Here is a 20013-nt window from a genome sequence, read left to right on the forward strand (position 1 = left end):
GTGGTTAGAGCGTTGGACTAGTAACCGAAAGGTTGCAAGATCGAATCCCTGAGCTGACAAGGTACAAATCTGTTGTTCTGCCCCTGAACAAGGCAGTTAACCCACTGTTCCCAGGCCGTCATTGAAAATAAGAATTTGTTCTTAACTGACTTGCCTAGTTAAATAAAGGTAAAATAAAATCATGAAGACATTAAAACAGACACACACACACACGAAAACTGTGTCAGAGAGTATATAAAAAAAAAGCTGCAGTTTCAATATTTTAATTGTTCTATTTGTTGGCAAATCCGTGTGAGATTTGGAAAGAATAATCGCTCAATGTGTTTCTGAGCCATATCAAACCAGGGCAGCAAATGAAAATAAAAAAGACAAACAAGAAAGGACAACCTGAGCTTGTTCAATAAGAAACGCTCAAGTTTTCGGTTTCCGTTGAAAAACGTTTTCCATCGCATGGCCTAATGAACATGACCCAGACATATGAATGATAAGTATTGAAGAGGTGGTACAAAGTCAACAGACAGGCATATTAACACAATCCCAAACACAAACTCCCAAAACGTTCAAGACGAATCACGTAAGAGGTCAGTGCAAAAAATCCACTGGAAAACAAGCCGACCGATTACCACGTATGTACAATAAGTCTTTACTTAAATATAAATATACCCAGTAAATCTGTTCAGAGTCCTCATACTCTCTTGTAGTGTTGACAGTAAGGTGAGTGATGACGTCACAGCTTGAAGTCCAAGAGGCTGTATGGAGAGAAATAGTAATGTTGTCTTTTTGTAGGCACTAACTCCGCCATGGTTCGATGGACAAAGCCTTTCAGTGTTTTTAGATAAACACAGAAAATAAGGTCTGTGGTAAACACAGGCTTAGGAGATCTTATACGTTTTGTTCTAGGAGATAATCTTCATCAGCTAACGTCACTTTGTGAATTTTGAAGCATTTATGTAATAAAAAAAAGGACATAAAGGCTTCATAATGAATAAAGGTCATAATAACTGACTGATATCATCTCATAGAACAAAACGTATAAGATCTCCTAAGCCTGTGTTAACCTCAGACATTATTTTCAGTCTTTATCCCAAAACCATATTCTTTCCCCATAGGAAAGGCTGAACGAACCAGAGGTAACTCACTTCCGGGTTTAAGGACTACAAGCTCTACTGGTCACAGTGGGTGGTAGCTGTGGGTTTAACGGTGACCCACAAGATGGCGCTAGGGGGCTCAGAAAGAGTGAAAGCCATATTGGACTCACTCACAGCTCTTACAGTTCCTGTTGTGCGTTTATGCATCTCCAAATTGGGGCCCCTGAGCGCCCCATACAGCGATAGCATTAGGCCCAATGGGAGGCCTCAGAAGTTCCTCCCTCGCCCCTCACTAGGTGATGTTACAGTTACTTTTGATGCTACTACTCTTGGGGGGGCTCGGAGGCGGTTTAAAGGACTTGGAGCGTTTGAGACTGTTTCCCTTGCTGCTGTTGCCACTCACGCCGCCGCCCGCCGCATTGGTGGCCACGGAGTAGGAGCGTCCATGCATCATGACAGCATTCATTCCGTTGGCCATGGAGAAGGACTTGAGGTGGGACTTGATGGCCACGGGGAGAGGCAGCTTGTCGATGAGGTGGACGGGGGTGCATGAGACGATGGCCCGGCAACACAGGTCCTGGAGGCTGAACACTGGTGGGGAGGGGGATGGACAGGGAAGGACATAGTCATGTTGTATTACATGCTATAACGATATAGCATAGGACATGACAACAATCTAGTTGTGTTGCTGGTTTATTTTGCAGGCGGGACAGCTGCTGTTGTGTCAATGACGAGGAGAGCCCAGTGTGCTTCCTCCCATCAATTGAGAACACAGCAAGCAAGAGACAACCACCTTTCAAATCAAAGAACTGAAGAGTGGCAACATCAAATTACAAACAAGCCCAAGTTTCCTCACACCAACAATAACCTTTGACCTTTCCCATTGTTTTACTGCACCCTAAGGCTTCCCAACCCAAGACCCTACAGTGGCTGTAACTTTAGTCTTCCCTGGTCTCCTCACCTCGGTTTGGTCTCCAGAACTTCTCCATGCCGTGCCTCATCAGCACGATGCGTGACAGCTCCGTGAACGACTCGACGACGTTGAAGTTGCACAGCGGGCTGACCTCAAAGAAGGTCATGCCGTTCTTCTCGGCGTAGGTGCGGGCCTGCTCCGTGGGCACCTGCCTCTTGAAGGCCAGGTGGAGCCGGTTGCCTACTAGGATGCGGGGCACCCCCGGAGCATGCTGGGGGAAAGGAGAGAAAGTTAAGGTTAGGATAAGAAAGCAATAGGAGGATGATATTGAGGGTAGGGGTTGTTTTGTTAACAACTCCTATCTTGTGTACGATTCCTTTAATCAAATCACACACAAACCCTGTTCGAACAGGAAACACACCGGCCTTCTCAAAGCAGGAAAGGAAAATTTCTCTTGGTGAAATGGTGCTGCTACAGAGTCAGACAGACAATAGACAGAAAAGACTAAATATAGAGGAGACACAGAATCCACACACAGCAAGTACACTGAAGCAAAAAACTACAGACTATATAATTAACACTTTAAAACTACATTAGAACTATACACTGAGTGTACAAAACATTAGGAACACCTTCTCTTTCCATGACATAGACTGACCAGGTGGACCCAGGTGAAAGCTATGATCCCTTATTGATGTCAGTTATTAAATCCGCTGTTTCCGTTCTCTATACGTTCTGCACGAAACCCTGTCCCTGATATTCACACCTCTGCTCAAAACAACACATTGAATTTAACTTCACACTTTTTACTGTATAGTAGAAAAGGCCCCTGCAAAAAAATAGCTGATTTGCTCATATCCAAAGGCCTACCTGTGATTGGGCAGGAGGAATGTAGTATGGAATAGAAATGCATAATGATCTGCATTTTCATCGTGGCAGTAAGGGGAAAACACACTAGGCCTACATGAAACCATCTTTAGACTACTCTTCACTCACACACACCAAAAGTTAGGCACCAAACAGAATTTAAGGAACACAAGAAAAAAATAGATTTTGAATCCGATTTAGCTTAGAATACATTTATTAGGCATATGCATCCTACCTTTGAAGCATCTCTTTTAGAAGGCTATCTATCCCTTTTTCCGGTGCCATCCAAATGTGTGCATAGACAAGGTACCATGATGTTAGCTAGCCAGCCAGGTAGCATGGCTAAACAAGGTTGTTTGTTATCAAACCAAAAACTTGCGGCCCGCGAGTAGTTTAAAACTGAGAATATTTGATTAAAATGTGCACCAATTCAAGGGAGAGAGGGGAGAAGGTAGCTCCAGTAACATGGGGCATAACTTTTGAGTGGCTTTCAGTATTGTAAAGGCTCAAGCATGACTGTCACTTTGCTCTATTTTTCCCTCTCTGGCAGTGGCACTCAGAGGCTGCGTGACAGAGAAGCCTAGTCAGACTGGCCCTGCTTGTTCTTACTGGAGAAATTAAACCATTCGTATCCACTTGGTGGTGCGAGCCGCTCCAATAACTAAACAAATGTAACCACAAGCCTCATCACTGTCTGCACACCCCAGCTCGCCATCACGGCTTACATAACATTTATAATCTGATGGAGAACAGATGGAGAGGAGCAGCTGAGGTAGGCTAATGGCTGGTTAGGGGATGTGGCTGGCTGCTCACAGCTGTCGCACCTGACATTGGGTGAAGTACACTCTTAACTCGGTTTAATATTTTATTTGTAGGACACATAGGGAAGCATTCTGTGCTCAGTCATTCATTTCTAAATGAGAAACGCACCGTCATTTAGTGATCACACAGGGAGGAGATCTTTTCGGCCTCTCTTCCATTATTATTTTTGCGGATCTACACGATTCACACGGACAACCTATTTTCAAAAGAAAACGGCGAATATCTCCAAAAAGTGATGAGTTTGCATCCTTGCGGATTTTTTTGTTTGTTTACATTTAACCTTTATTTAACCAGGCAAGTCCGTTAAGAACAAATTCTTATTTACAATGACGGCCTAGGAACAGCGGGTTAACTGCCTTGTTCAGGGGCAGAACGACAGATTTTTACATGGTCAGCTCGGGGATTAGATCTGGCAACCTTTCAGTTACTGGACTAAACGCTCTAACCACTAGGCTACCTGCCACCCCAATAGTGCAGAGTGTAAAGTCTGAGCGGGAAGATAAAAGGTGTACCAGTGGCCAGTTAGTGAAGGCCTCAGCACAGAGGGAAAAGCTATTCAGAGTGTGGGAGGTTTTGGTCGTGACTGACCTAAACCGTTTGCCAGAGGGGAGTCTTTTGATAACAGCAGATCCTCAGACTACAGCCTGCCTGCCTGGCAATAGCTCTACATGGCTAGTGATTCTACTATCTACAAACCGGTATGGGGGATTTCATTTGAGCTATTACTGCAGCATGATGAGGCAGATATGCTGTTTACAAGGAAGACTTGAGTCACATCGTCAGACGTGCAGTGTTAAACGATCAGTCAGCAAACTAGCTTACCTCATCGATCTCCCGGATCCAGCGGTCAATGCCATCAAACGACCAGCCATTGGTGATATCATAAACTAGCAGGATTCCCTGTGGGTTGGGGGAGTGGGGGGACATGAACAAGCAATACATCTTTAATCAGTAAACAGTCCACTTGTCCCTAAATACACAGATGATATAGCCTAGAACCTGAAGCATTTTGAATTAAGGGGTCTAAGTCACCTGTGCCCCACGCGAATATGACCTGAAGATTGTGCAGAATCGACCCTGTCCTGACGTATCCCTGTTGAACAAAGAATGACCCTGTTAGATTCCATTTAGCTTTCTGTCAATGAGTTTTCTACAAGTATTAGACAAGTATTTTCTACATGTACCACAACTCTAACTTGACTCTTCTCCCATCCAACAGGATTGTGGTAGTCTTGTAGTCAATCCCTGAGAAAACAAACATGATTATAGCAGACAGCCCAACCTTAACCTCAAACTACGTGGGATTGATTTTTCATCCACAAGATTGATAGCTTAGGATGGAGAGTATAATGGCAAATGTCCAGTTTGATTCCAGAGTAAAAAAAAGACTGACTAGTATGTTTATACTTCATATAATGTATACACTTGATATATTCTAACTAGTTACATACACTCACCACTGCTGTAGGGATAGGGAGACTCTGCTGATCCGTCCTGCAGACTGTCTAGGATCTCTCCTTTCCCTACATCACTGTCTCCAACCAGCAAGAACTTCAGGAGGTAGTCGTAACTCTTGACAGGGCTGCCCTGTGTAGCCATCATCCCACGCATTGGTATCAAGTTAAGACCGAGTTTGGAGATCCACGACTGCGGGTGGGAGAATTTATGTGGGGAATGCCTTGTCAAACACTAAGGGCGAACGACGTTGTTTACAAGCTAACGATACTGTAGCTAACGTTAGCCACTGAGAAATGAAGCTTACTAGCTAGCAGTGTCGCGCACCACCAGCTACAAAAAATACAATGAGCGTTGAGCACGAATTACCTCCAATTCCATCGTTTTCTTTGAAAATCCATTACCTAGCTAGTTAGCTATCTAGTAAATTATGTGAAAGAAAAATACCCCGTGCTAACGTTAGCTACCTAAACTAATTTACGAAAACAACGTTAATCTGGGCCATTCTGCCTCCAAAACCAGATGTCCTCTACAAGGTATAACATTGTTTCTGAAATGTTAATTCAAAACGAAAATGGTACTTCATTTAAGAGTCCATAAATAACAATTAGTTGCCTTCGAGTATGCGTCAGTAGCTAAGCAATGCAAATAACATCAACCTAGATTTTGCTTTTGCCAGCATCAACATCCAGTTTGCCGGTTCCTCTTCTTCTTCGATGAAGTTTAATAGCGGTTGGCATTCAATATATGTTGCATTACCGCCACCTACTAGACTGGAGTTCAACTCCCTTATAAACTCAGCAAAAAAAGAAACGTCCTCTCACTGTCAACTGCGTTAACAAGATTCAACAACTGAGACATAAACCAAACAAGTTCCACATACATGTGACTAACATTAATGGCATAATGTGTCCCTGAACAAAGGGGGGGTCAAAATCAAAAGTATGCCAACAACCTGAAAGGATGGCACATCACCACTTAACACACCCTGTAACTCTTTGGATGTCAAGTCTCGCACACCCAAATACTTCTCTGTGGCTGCCACAACTTCAATTTTCTGCGACTTACGTTCCATCCCTGCAGAACAGTTGATAGCCATTGCTATAAATGATAAAGATCCAATCTTACTCAAACATATATCACTTGTTGGCCTATCCCTCTGTTTTGGTACAGATCTACTACTCACACCACTCCTCTCAGGATCCATCCCCCTTGACCCATCTTCCTCTACTTTCTTCACTGCCTCAGCATATGACAACTTTTGCATTACTCTAACCCTGGAAACCTCAACCTGCCTCGCATGGGACATTTCTGATCCAAAGCCCCATGGGCACCCCTACAATTAATGCATACAGTTGAAGTCGGAGGGGGGTGCTTTGCTGCAGGAGGGACTGGTGCACTTCACAAAATAGATGGCATCGTGAGGTAGGAAAATTATGTGGATATATTGAAGCAACATCTCAAGACATCAGTCAGAAAGTTATAGCTTGGTCGCAAATGGGTCTTCCAAATGGACATTGACCCCAAGTATGCTTCCAAAGTTGTGGCAAAATGGCTTACGGACAACATAGTCAAGGTATTGGAGAGGCCATCACAAAGCCCTGACCTCAATCCCATAGAAAATTTGTGAGCAGAACTGAAAAAGCGTGTGCGAGCAAGGAGGCCTACAAACTTGACTCAGTTACACCAGCTCTGTCAGGAGGAATGGTCCAGAATTCACCCAACTTATTGTCGAAAGGTTGTGGAAGGCTACCCAAAACGTTTGACCCAAGTTAGCAATTTAAAGGCAATGCTACCAAATACTAATTGAGTGTATGTAAACTTCTGACCCACTAGGAATGTGATGAAAGAAATAAAATCTGAAATAAATCATTCTCTCTGCTATTATTCTGACATTTCACATTCTTAAAATTAAGTGGGGATCCTGACTGACCTAAGACAGGGCATTTTTACAAGGATTAAATGTCAGGAATTGTGAGAAACTGAGTTTAAATGTATTTGGCTAAGGTGTATGTAAACTTCCGACTTCAACTGTACATAGCTACCTCAGTTACCTCTTACCCCTGCACATCGATTAGGTACTGGTAATCCCTGTATATCGTCGTTATTTTTACTCGTTATTGTTATTCGTTATTCACCGTGCATTTATACCTCATGCTCTATTTCTATAATTGTTCTTCTTCTACTAGAGTCCAGTTGGGGGCAGTAATGCAACGCCATTAAACCCCACCGAAGAAGAAGACAAAGAAGAAGAAGAAGAAGAAGAAGAGAACGCCTTCTCTGTGAAGTGTGCGATAACTAAATTTGATTTAAACAATGTACATTTTTTAAACTTTGGCAAAGGGTCACATCTATAAAACTTAGTGTACTCTTTCCATAACATATCATAGTTTTGGGAACAGAAAACTGTATTGAGATCGGGCTTTTCTTTGATGAGAAAATCAGCCAAATGTCGGCCCAGTTCCATCTCGCTCCATACTTTCCCACTGCCGGCCACTGGGCTTCCTCTCCCCTCCATATTTGGTGGGGAGCGGAAATTCCAACCAGATGCTTAAGATTTTATGTTGAAACATCTGGCTCCTTGTTCTCTCTGTGACGCAACATTGTGGCACCATTGAGTCCATCTCATCTCCATTTTGAAGTAGCCCATTTTCTTATTCTACTACTTCTTTGAGTTGGTAAACAAACTGAAAGGGTGCATACTGCCACCTGGAGTGTATTGTTTGAACAGGTATAAAGCCAAGGTTGACGATTTACTTCGACCAGCAGTTGGGTCGTTCCACGAAATGAGTGCCTTTTGCTTCCCTTTGATATTTTAAGTAGGGTAAAAATTGTACACCAATATTGAATTTTAAAAGCCTGTTATATTAATTGAAGTGCCCTTTAATATAGATCACATGGATAATTTAATAAGCAGATTTTTTATATGAATAATGACTTGCTAAAGTGCCAAAATTCCTAATTTTGACATGTGACTGTGCACCCTCTCACTTCTGTGAAAGATTTTAATATACTGTTTGAACAGGCAGGGTTTCATATGTTTTCAGAAGATGTGTAGGGACTCTGCTGTCCTAGCTTCAGTTGGTTCCCACTTAATACCAACATTTCTCCAAGAGTCCACCATTATTGTAAAGCCCTGGTTATTTTGTTGCTTTGACAAATTAATTTCTGAAGATTATTAATTTAATGTGATTTAATATGCGTCTGTTCCTCATTTTAAGGTCAACTCTGAACTGAGCTCTCGTTTTAATTCTTTTAAAATATTTATTTCAGAAGAAACATTTAACATATAATAGTCAAACTATAGTATAAAAGCAGGTGGGCTGGTTCTACTCTTTTGGCCCATTTTGTGGTGGAAAAGTCAATGGGTCAAACATAATGTCAACTCTGTCACCCATAAATAGACAGGCTAGAAAGGTTTCAACAATAAAACCTTTTATTGTGAATCTTACTTTCAATTGCCCCTCCCTGTTGAACATAATAAACTTCCATTCCCTGTCACAAGGCAATTTATGGCTGCTTTAAAATAAAATTATGATCATATAACTTTTGAAAAACTGGGCCCTGGTGACTGCTGATTGGTTGATTCTGCTACTGATTAAAGTCAGCACCAGGTGTTGCAATAACGTGGGTGCTGTAGCTAGTATATAAAACACACAAGCAAATGGTGGTTCTCTCATACACCTTGTTACTGTTCCAGATTAGTTTTTTGAGAGAGAGAGAGAGAGAGAGAGAGAGAGAGAGAGAGAGAGAGAGAGAGAGAGAGAGAGAGAGAGAGAGAGAGAGAGAGAGAGAGAGAGAGAGAGAGAGAGAGAGAGAGAGAGAGAGAGAGAGAGAGAGAGAGAGAGAGAGAGAGAGAGAGAGAGAGAGAGAGAGAGAGAGAGAGAGAGAGAGAGGTGAATGGCAAGATGGTGGTGAAATTGGTGCTTTTGCTCCTGAGTTACTCCTCTGCTTATGGTTTGTCAGGTAAGGGCTTCCCTTTAGCTGATGATGACACTGAAGTTCTGTGGGATGAGACGGAGCGATTGAGGGTTGATGACGAATCTGAACCCAAGGTCAGATCTCATTCCCAAATCGTGGCCACTCCCATGTTGGAGCATTCTCGTAAGCCAGACTATCTGAAGCTACCAGACTACATCCCTGTTCGTGCTTCTGAAGACCAAGCGTATGTCTTTAAGCCTGAAGGGAAGTTCAGGCCGCTGCCGCTCTCAGTCAAGCACATCCTGCTGCCCACCGCATCTCCGCCCACCACTCCTCCAGTTCACTCTAAGAAGGTTGAGGTCCTGTGCCACCTTGACAGGATTTATGTGAGAATCAGAAAGGATGCTTTCACCAACCCTGACGCCTGCAAGTACCTCAAACTCCACAACTGCAAAGTCAACAAATCCACAGCGGAACACTACTACATGCTCTACAACATCAAAAGCTGTGGCTTCCATAGAAAGGTTGGCTACCAATGCCATCGGAAATGCAATCCCCTGTCACTCAGACATCGCATGTATGCCATGAGTGATCCAGTTAAATTGCAATGGTCTAAAGGGATTGTATTTCCATGGCTGTAATTGAGTATGTTCAGCTGTATTGCTTGTTTTTAGTTGTTTCTTCTATTCCAGTGTACCGCTGACTATATTTCCTACTCCAACGTGCTGAAGTACGAGCCAGGGGCCATAGGCGGTATTGTGAGGGAGTTGCCATTCTCTGTTCACATCGAATGCCGCTACAATCGGTAACTACCACTTCATCATGATTTCACATTTTGTGGCTACGTTCCAATGTCCACACTAGCATATCCTATACATGGCTCCATACTAGGTAGTATGCTAGTCTGGATATTAGTGTCTGGCTGCACTAATGGCCATTTTCTGCAGGATCCACCACTCTTACAAGTTTGGCTTTCATCCTCGTTTGGCGGGGAAAGTCTTCAAGGCCCTTAAATCCAAGGTTGGAGTCACCCTCATTTCTTATGATGGTGAGTTGACTTGACAGATGTCACCTAAATCAGAATGCACTTGCAGTATTGTTCTGTTAAATCATCTTAACTCTTCTTTCTCTTCAGAATCATGGAACAAGCTCACTGAAAATAAAACCTATATCATTGGACAACCAATGTACTTTGAGGCCAAAGTTCCCACTATTTCTTTGCATTGGCGGGTGTATATTAACAACTGTTACGTGACTGCTAGCCCCAACTCCACTCTCAAATACACGGTGGTCGACAACTATGGGTAAAACTTGTTTTATCGTACTACAATTTATCTTGGCCTGGTTTTGTCTTGTTCCTGGTAGTTAATTTCTTGCTTGTTAATTGGCTAGATTCCACAGCTGGGCAGTTTACACAGGCAGCTTAACTCTATTTTGTCCACTAATTGGTTGAAAGACCAATCACATCAAGTCTTTTTCAGAACTTATCTGATTGGTCAAATCGAAGTTTGCAGTGGGAGTACAGAGCTTAGCATGTCTCCCAACGGCTAAAGAGATTTCGGAACCAGGTCTTTTGGCTGATCCATGGGTGGAAAAGAGGGTGTGCTTTTGAGTCGGTGAAGTGGACTTGTGATTGTGTTTCTTTAGATCAGAGGGAGCAGGTGCTCTCTGCGACACGACTAGTGTAGTCTTGCTTGGGCTGGTCTTGCTTTGCGCACCTTTAAGAGTGATTTCTGGGGTAGCGTTAAGTGTAGAGGTGGCGCAATGGAAGTTCAAGATTCCTGTGAAGTTTGGCGCGACGCAGACCCGGTGGTGAGTCACTGTCAGTCCTTTTGAGTTGAGTCAGTCTTTACCTGAAAAGATCATGTTAGGATGTGTCACTTATCCTGTTGGCGCTTTTGTGGCGAATCCACTGCTCTGTTTCAGCTGCAACATTTATGGACATGTCGCAGTGTGTAGGAGGGAGATTCCAAGATGTGGGATAGAGGGTTATGTAGTTTCGTTGGATAAAGTGGTCAACTGTAGGGTGCACATGTTGCTGGGGATCAGAAGTGTTCCATGGCTAGTCAGAGTAGTGCACAAGGTGTCGAATGCTGAGGGAGTGAAGTAGAGAACGGGTCAAGGGTGAGCAATTCTGAGGATTCCTATGAATGGGATGTCTGACAGCACAGAGGGATGGGCGAATGAGTGACATGTAAGGTGGAGGGGACACGCACAGCGTATGTAGTGTCCTGTCCTCTCAGCCTGTTGGCCTGGGGAAGGATCAGATGAGGTTAAAGTAGGGTTATATTCAGTGTTTTTGGTGTCAAAGTGTAATGGACCTATAATTCAGTTGGGGGTGGTAATGCAATATATTGGCTGCCAACTGCTGTTAAACCTCAACCAAGAGATCAGAACATTCTGCCTGTGTAAACACAGCCCTAGTGTCTCTTGTAACTCAGTCCCTGGTTTACAAGGTGAGAATAAGAACCAGCGGGTGAGCCTTGTCCCAAATTGGAGGGATTAGTGTTAAGTACACGGTCTTCTCTCCACTAGATGCATGGTGGATGGCAAGAATACTGTCCAGTCAAAGTTCCTGTCACACACTACCAACAATGCTTTGAGGTTCACTGTCGGAGCTTTCATCTTCCAGGGCCTGGACAATCAGGTCTGACTCATGTGTGTATCTCCCAACAATTTATCATGATGGTTTGATTCTTTAATACTGTAGGCCTACAGTAATGCACCTTTTTTAAAGAGAATGTACATTTATTTTCTTCCAGAAACTCCACTTGCACTGTGAAATAACTACGGGGAATGTCACTCCAACTCCAAGTTCCAAGTCCTGCAACTATGACACAAAGACTAAAAAGTAGGTTCACTTGAGTTCTGGGCGACTCCTTGCTATGAGGGTTAACTAATATTTATTGTGATTGTCCTAGGTGGGTGGAACTGTGTGGCGATGCCGCGGTTTGCTCATGCTGCGTCGGTTCTTGTCCTTCTCCTTCTCTACAACCCTCCGGTGAGCATATAGGCCTGGTTCATGACCAGTCTTGTCTCATTGTCACAACCCTTTCATCTGAGTGCATTAGAGAAGGGAATGGGAAGCCATTTTGAGGACTTAATGCGGGCATGCATTCATACCACTATTTTACATTATGGTTTGTTTGACCGTTATCTCTGTGGAAAATGCAATATTGCTCTGACTCTCTCATAGCTCACGCACAAACTGTGACCAGTCATTTTATGACGATGGCCCATGAACATGCTAAAAATAAAACACGGAGCATGGAAAACTTCTAGGATGGGGCTACTGAAGGTACTCAGTCACTCTGCTTAATTCTTAAGAATGTTTCATGTTCATGTATGAGCACAAATTTCTGCAAATAATTGCTTTTTCCCTTGTGGTTTTAGGTGCTGTTGAGAGGCTTTGATGAGCAGTGGACAATTCTGATAAAATAAACTTTTTAAAACTGGACTTTAAACTATCATGTGTATTGAGTTAATGCAAAATGGCTGCAGAGGTCCAGGCAGAACTGGGTTCAAATATTAAAGTTGATTGCTTTCAGACATGCATATTTGAGTTTTTATTTGAAGTAGTTGACTATTGGAATGTGTTTGGAAATGCACTTGGAAATTACTGGCATGTAGTTGAATATTGTAAAGTTAATTTCATGAGCTGAAATTAAAGAACCCAGAAATGTTCCATATGTACGAAGCTTAGTTCAAGTTTTCACATTTGTTGAAATCCATGTTTGATTATTTGTCCTTTGCCAAGATACTCCATCACTCTGGCAAGTGTGGCAAATCAAGAAGCTGCTTAAATGGCACAATAATTACACAGGTGGACCTTCTGATGGGAACAAAAGGCCACTCTTAAATATGCAGTTGTCACAAGACCACATGTCTAAATTGAGGGGGTGTGCAACTGGCATGCTGACTGCAGAAATGTCAAGAGCTTTTGCCAGAATCTTGTTAATTTCGCTACCATAAACTGTCGCACACTTTAGAGGACTGGGCATTGTCTAACGGGCCTACAACTGCAGACCACGAGTAACTATACCAGCCCAGGACCTTAACATCCAGCTTCACCTGTAGGCTCATTGGAGACCAGACAGCTGACACTGGAGTATTTCTGTAATGAAGCCCTTTTGTGGGGGAAACTCAATGTGATTGGTTGGGCCTGGCTCTGCCTAGCTCCCAAGTTGGTGGGTGTGGGAAAGCCCACCATGGCTGTGTTTCTGCAGTCGTGTGACATGTAGATTCGGGCCTAATGTATTTCAACTTACTGATTTCCATATGAACTACCTTAGTAAAAGAATTTGTTCAGTGTGTATTCTCCCACACAGTTGAACCCAGGTCTGTTTGGTATTTGGAAATTTTTACTTTTTCAAATAGGCTACAGGAAATTATTTGACAGTTTTGGCCCACATTTGAAAAATGCTAAAGTATTTCAGGTAACTTTCAAATAAGCATTTATTTGGGTCGGGGTGGAACTTTTGTTGCATTTTAACAATCACTTAAGCATGTGTTTTCTCATGATGCACTTCTCTGCATTTGAGAATGTCATTGTAGATTTTGCATCGCTTTACAGTTAATTGCCCAGTATCAACCTTTAAAATTGTTCAACTCTCTGTACCAGTGGAAGTTTGGTTCAGACCATTGCATTCCTTTGGCTTTGGCAAATACTCCTGGATCAGCATGGAGGAGTTCCTGAGCATTTCTTGCAAGTGCTTTACAGTCTTGGTGTAGCTGCCATTTTGTACCCCAAGAGGGCGGAAGAGGTTTACAGACTCTGCATCACTAAATACAGCAGGGAGTCCAATCTCACTTGGAACCAGAGGCTTTCCAATACAGCTGTGAAGTAACTTCCTGTCCTGAAGGCTATTTTCTAGGAAGCTCAATGCATCACGTAACCTGCTAGCCAAGTGTTCAGGGTACCAGTCAGAAGGCTCTTTACTCAAAAGCAAGTGAATTAACACTGTTTTGAAGTGATGATTTGTAAGGATACTTCTGCCTGTGAGGCCCGTTTGCTTTTTGTGAAGGAACGCTACAATTCCAAGGCAGTGAAGGTGGCAGGAGTTTTCAGGCAGGTGATTGGCCAGATACTTCAGGAAGTGGTCCTCGTAAGTGGTCAATGAGAGGTTCCAGTATGTGTCCAAGGAGTTGTTCCTAGTTGGGGTGGAAGGAGAAATGGTGAAATAAGCTTCAGTGTCTTTGAGTTTCACCACGGGAGCCATATCGAAGGTTATCACCTTCCCTGATCTGAATCGAACCATCAGAGCTCCTGGGGCGTCCATATTGCGAAATGTCAGCTCAAATTCGTATTTGTGGGATATCTGTCCCCAAGCTTTTCTAATCGTGGTCTGGAACCATTTGGTAACCTGGGTTTTGGCCAGGTAAGGGGTGTGTTTTGAGCAAAGATCACTATCCAATACATCAGTGACTTTCACCACTTTGACTTTCTCATTGTCACAACACAGCAGGCATAGCATATCATCATCTCCTATGGCAGCTGTGCGACATGGGCAGCTATTTTGGTTCACACCACCATCTATCATTTTGACTCTACCACAGCCCTCCATTTCAGGTGGCATATCATCAATAACCTGGTTACACCAGAGTTGAAACTGGAAACTGTATGGCTCTAACGGGGCAATGGGGACTATGATGTCACACACAAGGGAACTGATCCTGCCCTCCACCACAAAGTCTTCAATCACCATGCCAACCTCCACATCACTCATGCTCCTCATGGCTTCTAATAGGTCATTGGCAAAACCCTCCACAAACTCAGTCACCCTCCAGCTCTCATTGGGTGAGACTTTGACACATTTGTCGTAAAAATGGTTGAGTGTATCACAGTCCGGTAGCGGAACTTCAGCCGAGAGGTTTTTCACGACAGAGATGTCTTCCATATCCTCCTGAATTATCTCTCCTGGATGGGGCTTCTTCTGTGAATGTCTTCTGAAGAATTTAATGGAGAAATGAACAAAAGAGATGAGGGAGTATGCGTTCCATAGGTACCAGGTGTAGTCACTCTCCGAGTCTATGATATTAGTGACATGCTCCTGCTGCTGGTCATCCTTTGATGATTCGCTGAGAATCGGCGTCTCTTCCTTGTTTGTGTTATATTGTTCTGTGAGATGTTGCTGGTCATCTGACTTTCTGAGGTTAGGTGGTACTTTTACTTCCTGATGTGTGTTAGACGGCTGGTCTGTGAGATGCTCTTGCTGGTTCCCCTCTGATGTACTGAAGTTGGGTGGCACCTTCTGTTCTGCTTCCTGGTCTGTTTTAGATTGCTGTTGGTCGACCTGAGACTTTTCCTGACGCTCTGGTGATGTCTGTTGGTCACTATGGCAACTACCAGTCTGGACCTCTTGTGGCCACTGTTGATTGACATTCGCCATGTCCTTGTCCAAGTGGTACAGCTTCTTGTCATTGTGAGATGCCTCTGTGTCCGAAGCAGGCTGCTCTTGGTCGTTTCCTTGTGAAAGGGTTAATGATAGGCTGAGGTCAATGGTAGACTGTTCCTTGTCCTCTGGTGAGAGGTTTTGCTCTGTCTGAGGTACATCTTGGTGTACTTGTGAAAGCTTATGGTCAATGTGAGATCCCTCCTTTTTCTCTTCATCTTTCTCCGCTTTGTTCTCTTGAGAATGTTTCTGTTCGATAAGAGTCTCTTCCAAGCCCTTTTGATAATGGTTCTGGTCGATTTGATAGACCTGTTGTACTTCAAGTTGTAAGGGGTTTTGGTTGATGGGCCCTTCCTCTTGGGTTACCAGTGGTGACACTTCCTGTTCCAGCTTTGCCCTCTCCCTCAGCAGCCAATCTTCACGCTCCTGCATGCCCATTATGTGATCATCCTGCTCCTGAACCTGTCCTGTTCTGTCCTCTCTGGGGATGGGATACAGTAGACTAACTGCCAGCACAAACACCCGGAGAATGGTATCTTGCATCCTTAACGGTCTCTGTGGAGTAGAATAAGACATATGAAAAATGTCAGTTTCTATTCTATGGTATCCATTGTGGTGGTTAATTTCTTTACTATCAAATGAGGAGAGACAAACTTATCACACCAGAGTTATACTTAAACTACATCTTTAATAATAAGAGCGTTGCAATAGCAATGACTTGTCAACGATTCACCATTTTCTAATGATCCGTTGAGTGGCAAAACAAAAGTACAAAGATCTTTTATAGCCAAGATACACCCCTTTCAACCTACATGACGAACAACAGATACATAGAATGGTCACAAGGTTAAGATTTGTATGAAAGATATCTATAATACATAGCAGACAGCATCTGCTGTGTCAACAGTGTTCATTGTATAGACCAGTGTCTGGCCCTCCTACTCCAAACTGGAACCATCTCTCCCTGGTACAGTATAGAACAGAAACATTAACTCATGTTCTCTGGAATGCTCTTTAGGTTTTATCACCCAAAGACATCGTAAATCTCCCCTGTCAGTGTTATCTCATAGAGGCCCCTCTTCAGTAAAACACACACACAATAGTTAACAGAATACTCTATTCTGTCGAATAAAACAACCATTATAATGCAATACAAGCATTATAACATAATCTTGCAATTTCCCTGACACCATGATGATATCTATTTTCCCATCCTTCTCATTCAAAACGCACGTGAAGTCCAATATGAGATTTTAACGTACAGTATGATAAATTATACCAAACTTTCGATGGGTGCATCAGTGTGCACAAGGAAGTCAAAGGTGCACGTAGTTTCTGTGAAATTCTGATTTAGCAGAAATCCATAACGATGTATCCTATCAGTTGAAAAACGACAATGCTAAGCATAAAGAAAAGTGAGTGGATGAGAGACTGAGATGAGGACTTCCTTGTTGGCTCGAAACCATCTAACTTTTGATAAATTCATTCAGTACGCACACAAAACAGAATTATTTCTCAATCAAAATAAAAGTTGCAATAATAACACTTACCTGACTGGAATAAGTAGTCTAGTTGTACATTTAGTTGTACTCGGCAATGGTCGTTATGGATGTACCGTAGTGGAGGAAACGAAAAAGAGATCCTTGCACAGCAACACTGCTATCTCTTCCTATTTTAGATGCAGTTGTAGGTTGACTTATTTCCTGAGTGAGTACCCTGCCCATGTGCTGTGGCTGTGAGACACTTTCCTCTGCAATACACAGAGCAAACCGGATAGTGCACACTTCCTCTACTGTTCAGATAAGAATCAGGGTCATCAGACACAACACAGCAGGGCCAAATATAGAGGTACTGTACATACAGTCGCTAGTGAAAGGATTCACATTTTGCAATCTACACAACCTACTCCACATTTTCAAAGTGAATTACAGAACATTTTCCAAAAAATTATACTTAAAAAAAAAAAAAAACACCCCAAGGACTTTTGGCAGCCATTACAGCTGTGAATTGTTTTGAATAAGATTCTACCAACTTTAAACAACTCCTAGGGCAGCGTTTCCCAAACTAGGGGTGCACGTTTTGGTTTTTGCCCTAGCGCTACACAGCTGCTTCAAATAATCAAAGCTTGATGATATGTTGTTTATTTGAATCAGCTGTATAATGCTAAGACAAAATCCAAAATGTGCACCCCTTGGGGTCCCCAGGACCGAGTTTGGGAAAAGCTGTCTTAGGGCAACATTTATCCATTGTTTTTGTCAAAATTGCTCAAGCTCAGTAAATTGAGTTGTAATTCATTGATGGACAGCAATATTCATACCTTGTCTCTGAAATGTAAGTCAGGACTGAGGCTGGAACACTCAACACCTCTTGGAAAAGCTATTCTGGTGTGTCTTTTGCATAAAAAATTGTGTAATTGCCCCACTGAAAAATACAACTCTATCCCAGGGTTTTAAGAAGACTGAGGGGTGTATTCATCTAACTTTTTACCTGGGTTTTGCTCCTTTCATATTTCTTTTGGATCCTGACAAACTCCCCAGCCCCTGGCGGTGGCAAGCATACACATAACATGATGCTGCCACCACAAAAATTGAAAATACAATGGCACACAGAGGCAGATCTGACTCATTATCTCAATGTCAATGACATCAGCATGCTTTTATATGCTAGTGTCAACATTATTTTTATATATATTATCCGTTGATGGTAAAGTATTTGAATATGCACAAAAGGGGAGAAAACAAACTAAATAAATAAATACATTTGCTTTTAAATGGAGTACTCCCTCCCAAAATTTGGAAAATGTTCTTTCACTTTGGAAATGTGGACTAGATTGTGTACATTGGTAGGAAAAAAATCCTAGGTAATATAATTTTTGTAACATTTTTTTGCAGCAAAATCTGAAGACTTTGACTTGGCATTCACTGTAAGGTAGTTTGGTTCAATTTGTCACAGGTGTGACAATGAGCCTCCATTGCTTATTATGCATGCTTCTACCTTGCTAATTGAATGTTTGATCCTGTAATTGGCGCTGGAGAGGATGGCTGCCGGTTCATGGGCTCTTAACCAACCGTGCTATTTTGTTTGTTTTTTCTCTCGCATTTTTCGTAACTTATTTTGTACATAATTTTGCTGCTACCATCTCTTATGACCGAAAAGAGCTTCTGGACATCAGAACAGCGATTACTCACCTTGAACTGGGTGAAGAATTTCTCTTTAATGAGTCGGATGAGAGGGATTTACTCCAGACACGCAAACAGGCCCTCCTCCCCGTCATTCACACGAGGAAGAGACGGCAAAGATATTGCGGAAAGAGATAGAGGTGCCTTGTGAGGATCCGCTGATGAGTGGCTAATCTGCCCTTGCCACCCGTAGTACTGGAAAATAAATTGGACGAGCTAAAAGCACGTATATCCTACCAACGGAACATTAATAACTGATATCTTGTGTTTCACCGAGTCGTGGCTGAACGACGACATGAATAGAAGAGTATCTCATGATAAGCTGTAGACCACACTATCTACCTAGAGAATTTTCATCTGTATTTTTGAAAGCTGTCTATATACCACTAAGACCAATGCTGGCACTAAGACCGCACTCAATGAGCTGTATACCGCATAAGCAAATAGGAAAACGCTCATCCAGAGGTGGTGCTCCTAGTGGCCGGGGACTTTAATGCAGGGAAACTTAAGTCCGTTTTACCTAAATTCTATCAACATGATAAATGTGCAACCAGAGGGAAAAGAACTCTAGACCACCTTTACTCCACACACAGAGACACGTACAAAGCTCTCCCTCGCCTCCCATTTGGAAAATCTGACCATAATTCTAAATTAAAGCAGGAAGAACCAGTGACTCGGTCAATAAAAAAGTGGTGACATGAAGCAGATGCTAAGCTACAGGACTGTTTTGCTAGCACAGACTGGAATATGTTCCGGGATTCTTCTGATGGCATTGAGGAGTACATTGAGGAGTCACTGGCTTCATCAATAAGTGCATCGATGACATCGTCCCCACAGTGACTGTACGTACATACCCGAACCAGAAGAAGCAATGGATTACAGGCAACAGTCACACTGAGCTAAAGGGTAGAGCTGCCGCTTTCAAGGAGCGGGACTCTAACCTGGAAGTTTATAAGAAATCCCGCAATGTCCTCCGACGAACCATCAAACAGGCAAAGCATCAATACAGGACTAAGATCGAATCATACTACACCAGCTCTGATGCTCATCGAATGTGGCAGGGATTGCAAACTATCACAGATTACAAAGGGAAGCACAGCCGAGAGCTGCCCAGTGACATGAGTCTACTAGACAAGCTAAATTACTTCTATGCTCACTTCAAGGCAAGTAACACTGAAACAGGCATGAGGGCACCAGCTATTCCGAACACCTGTGTGATCACACTCTCCGCAGCCGATGTGAGTAAGACCTTTAAACAGGGCAACATTCACAAAGCCACAGGGCCAGATGGATTACCAGGACGTGTACTACGAGCATGCGCTGACCAACTGGCAAGTGTCTTCACTGACATTTTCAACCTCTCCCTGTCTGAGTCT

General features: G+C 42.9%; 3 protein-coding genes across 3 annotated transcripts; 1 reads left to right on the plus strand and 2 right to left on the minus strand.

The window, feature by feature from the left end:
* Window positions 1-237: 237 nt before the first annotated feature.
* LOC115178404 (ras-related protein Rab-40C) lies at window positions 238-5845 on the minus strand. Its single transcript, XM_029739579.1, has 6 exons — window positions 5148-5845; window positions 4875-4935; window positions 4723-4783; window positions 4513-4590; window positions 2050-2272; window positions 238-1679 (listed from the first exon to the last, which is right to left on the minus strand). The coding sequence occupies exons 1-6, from the start codon at window positions 5299-5301 to the stop codon at window positions 1381-1383; spliced, it is 876 nt and encodes a 291-aa protein (XP_029595439.1). The 5' UTR covers window positions 5302-5845; the 3' UTR covers window positions 238-1380.
* Window positions 5846-9005: 3160 nt separating this feature from the next.
* LOC115178290 (zona pellucida sperm-binding protein 3-like) lies at window positions 9006-12613 on the plus strand. The gene is made up of 9 exons (XM_029739404.1): window positions 9006-9590; window positions 9759-9871; window positions 10014-10114; window positions 10202-10370; window positions 11602-11713; window positions 11829-11917; window positions 11988-12067; window positions 12263-12364; window positions 12460-12613. The coding sequence occupies exons 1-8, from the start codon at window positions 9054-9056 to the stop codon at window positions 12346-12348; spliced, it is 1287 nt and encodes a 428-aa protein (XP_029595264.1). The 5' UTR covers window positions 9006-9053; the 3' UTR covers window positions 12349-12364; window positions 12460-12613.
* Window positions 12614-13501: 888 nt separating this feature from the next.
* Window positions 13502-17158, minus strand: LOC115178380 (inositol 1,4,5-trisphosphate receptor-interacting protein). Its single transcript, XM_029739545.1, has 2 exons — window positions 17009-17158; window positions 13502-16013 (listed from the first exon to the last, which is right to left on the minus strand). Exon 2 carries the CDS (start codon window positions 15999-16001, stop codon window positions 13671-13673), a length of 2331 nt encoding a protein of 776 aa, XP_029595405.1. The 5' UTR covers window positions 16002-16013; window positions 17009-17158; the 3' UTR covers window positions 13502-13670.
* Between the last annotated feature and the right edge of the window lie 2855 nt (window positions 17159-20013).

The sequence above is a fragment of the Salmo trutta genome, chromosome 38, assembly GCF_901001165.1.
Source record: "Salmo trutta chromosome 38, fSalTru1.1, whole genome shotgun sequence".
Lineage (NCBI taxonomy): Eukaryota > Metazoa > Chordata > Actinopteri > Salmoniformes > Salmonidae > Salmo > Salmo trutta.

Coding starts and splice junctions, on each gene's coding strand:
- LOC115178380 (XM_029739545.1), bottom strand. CDS start 16,001: ATGCAAGATACCATTCTCCGGGTGTTTGTGCTGGCAGTTAGTCTACTG.
- LOC115178404 (XM_029739579.1), bottom strand. CDS start 5,301: ATGCGTGGGATGATGGCTACACAGGGCAGCCCTGTCAAGAGTTACGAC. Junction 4,784..4,874: donor AGAGTCAAGTTAGAGTTGTG/GTACATGTAGAA, acceptor TTTGTTCAACAG/GGATACGTCAGGACAGGGTC. Junction 1,680..2,049: donor GTTCTGGAGACCAAACCGAG/GTGAGGAGACCA, acceptor CCTCCCCACCAG/TGTTCAGCCTCCAGGACCTG.
- LOC115178290 (XM_029739404.1), top strand. CDS start 9,054: ATGGTGGTGAAATTGGTGCTTTTGCTCCTGAGTTACTCCTCTGCTTAT. Junction 10,115..10,201: donor CACCCTCATTTCTTATGATG/GTGAGTTGACTT, acceptor CTTTCTCTTCAG/AATCATGGAACAAGCTCACT. Junction 12,068..12,262: donor TCCTTCTCTACAACCCTCCG/GTGAGCATATAG, acceptor ACTCTCTCATAG/CTCACGCACAAACTGTGACC.